The 1,246-nt window shown below is 60.4% G+C and overlaps 1 protein-coding gene across 1 annotated transcript in view; it reads left to right on the plus strand.

Annotated features, from left to right (window-relative positions):
- KLK7 (kallikrein-related peptidase 7) overlaps nucleotides 1-1,246 on the plus strand; it is a 5,932-nt gene that overhangs the window by 604 nt on the left and 4,082 nt on the right. The window contains exons 2-3 of the mRNA XM_011946499.1: nucleotides 235-365; nucleotides 763-910. Of these exons, the coding sequence (XP_011801889.1) occupies nucleotides 293-365; nucleotides 763-910 (221 nt within the window). The 5' untranslated portion in view covers nucleotides 235-292. The remainder of the gene's footprint in view (nucleotides 1-234; nucleotides 366-762; nucleotides 911-1,246) is intronic.

A 1,246-nucleotide genomic window follows, 5' to 3' on the forward strand; every position in this document is an offset into this window, starting at 1 on the left:
CCTGGGTCTGAGGGAGGAGGGCGATGAGGGTCTGGACCCCTGGGTCTGAGGGAGGAGGGCGATGAGGGTCTGGACCCCTGGGTCTGAGGGAGGAGAGTGCAAGGGTCTGGACTCCTGGGTATGAGGGAGGAGAAGGTTAGGGGTCCGGACTTCTGAGTGTGAGGAAGGAGAGGCCAGAGAAATTTCTGGGTCTGAGGGAGGAGGGGCTGGGCCTGAATGCCTTCTCCTTCTCAGCTCCAGCAGGAGAGGCCCTTCCTGGCCTTGCAGCCCCTGAGCGGCTCAGCAGGGCACCATGGCAGGATCCCTTCTCCTGCCCCTGCAGATCCTACTGCTATCGTTAGCCCTGGGAACTGCCGGAGAAGAAGGTGAAAGCTGGACTGGGAAGCCTGACCTCACCTCGGGGCCCCCACTGACCCTCTCCAAGGAGTCCCTGAGTCAGAACCCCTCCCTCCTCAAACAGCTTCCATCCTGTCGGCTGAAGCCCCCGCTCTTCCTGCTTCTGCTGCCTCAGGGGTCTCTGTCCCCTCCAGGCCCTGCCTTCTGTGCTCAGTGTCTCTCTGTGGTTCCCCCAATGAGATGCACCTCCTGGGTTTCCGAGTGGGCTCCTTCTGTCTGTCTCTGTCCCTGTCTCTTGCTTTCTCTGTATTTCTCCACGCGTTTCCGTCTGTCTCTCTCCATCTCTGACTCCGGGAATCCCTGAGGTGCAGCTTCAGCCTTCCCCTGAGGCTGGCTACCCACATGCTCCTCCATGTCTCCATCCAGCCCAGGGTGACAAGATTATTGATGGTGCCCCATGTGCAAGAGGCTCCCACCCATGGCAGGTGGCCCTGCTCAGTGGCAATCAGCTGCACTGCGGAGGCGTCCTGGTCAATGAGCGCTGGGTGCTGACTGCCGCCCACTGCAAGATGAAGTAGGTGCCGCCCAAGGCTCTGCTGGAGGTGCACCAGCATCTTCAACTCCCTATGGAGAGGTGGGGGGGGCGGCTGTCTTTCTGTGCTTATGGCTCTATCCTCCTCTCTCTGGGTCTCTGTCCCCCTCTCCCTGGATCTCTGTCCTCCTCTCTCCCTGGCTCTCTGTCTCCCTCTCTCTGAGTCTCTGTCCCCATTTCTCTCTGAGTCTCTGTCCCTCTCTCTCTCTGAGTCTCTGTCTCCCTCTCTTTCTGGGTCTCTGTCCCTCTCTCTCTCTCTCTGGGTCTCCATCCCCCTCTCTGGGTCTCTGTCCCCCCTCCCCTCTCTGGGTCTCTGTC

The sequence above is a fragment of the Colobus angolensis genome, unplaced genomic scaffold, assembly GCF_000951035.1.
Source record: "Colobus angolensis palliatus isolate OR3802 unplaced genomic scaffold, Cang.pa_1.0 Scaffold25, whole genome shotgun sequence".
In the NCBI taxonomy this organism is placed as follows: domain Eukaryota; kingdom Metazoa; phylum Chordata; class Mammalia; order Primates; family Cercopithecidae; genus Colobus; species Colobus angolensis.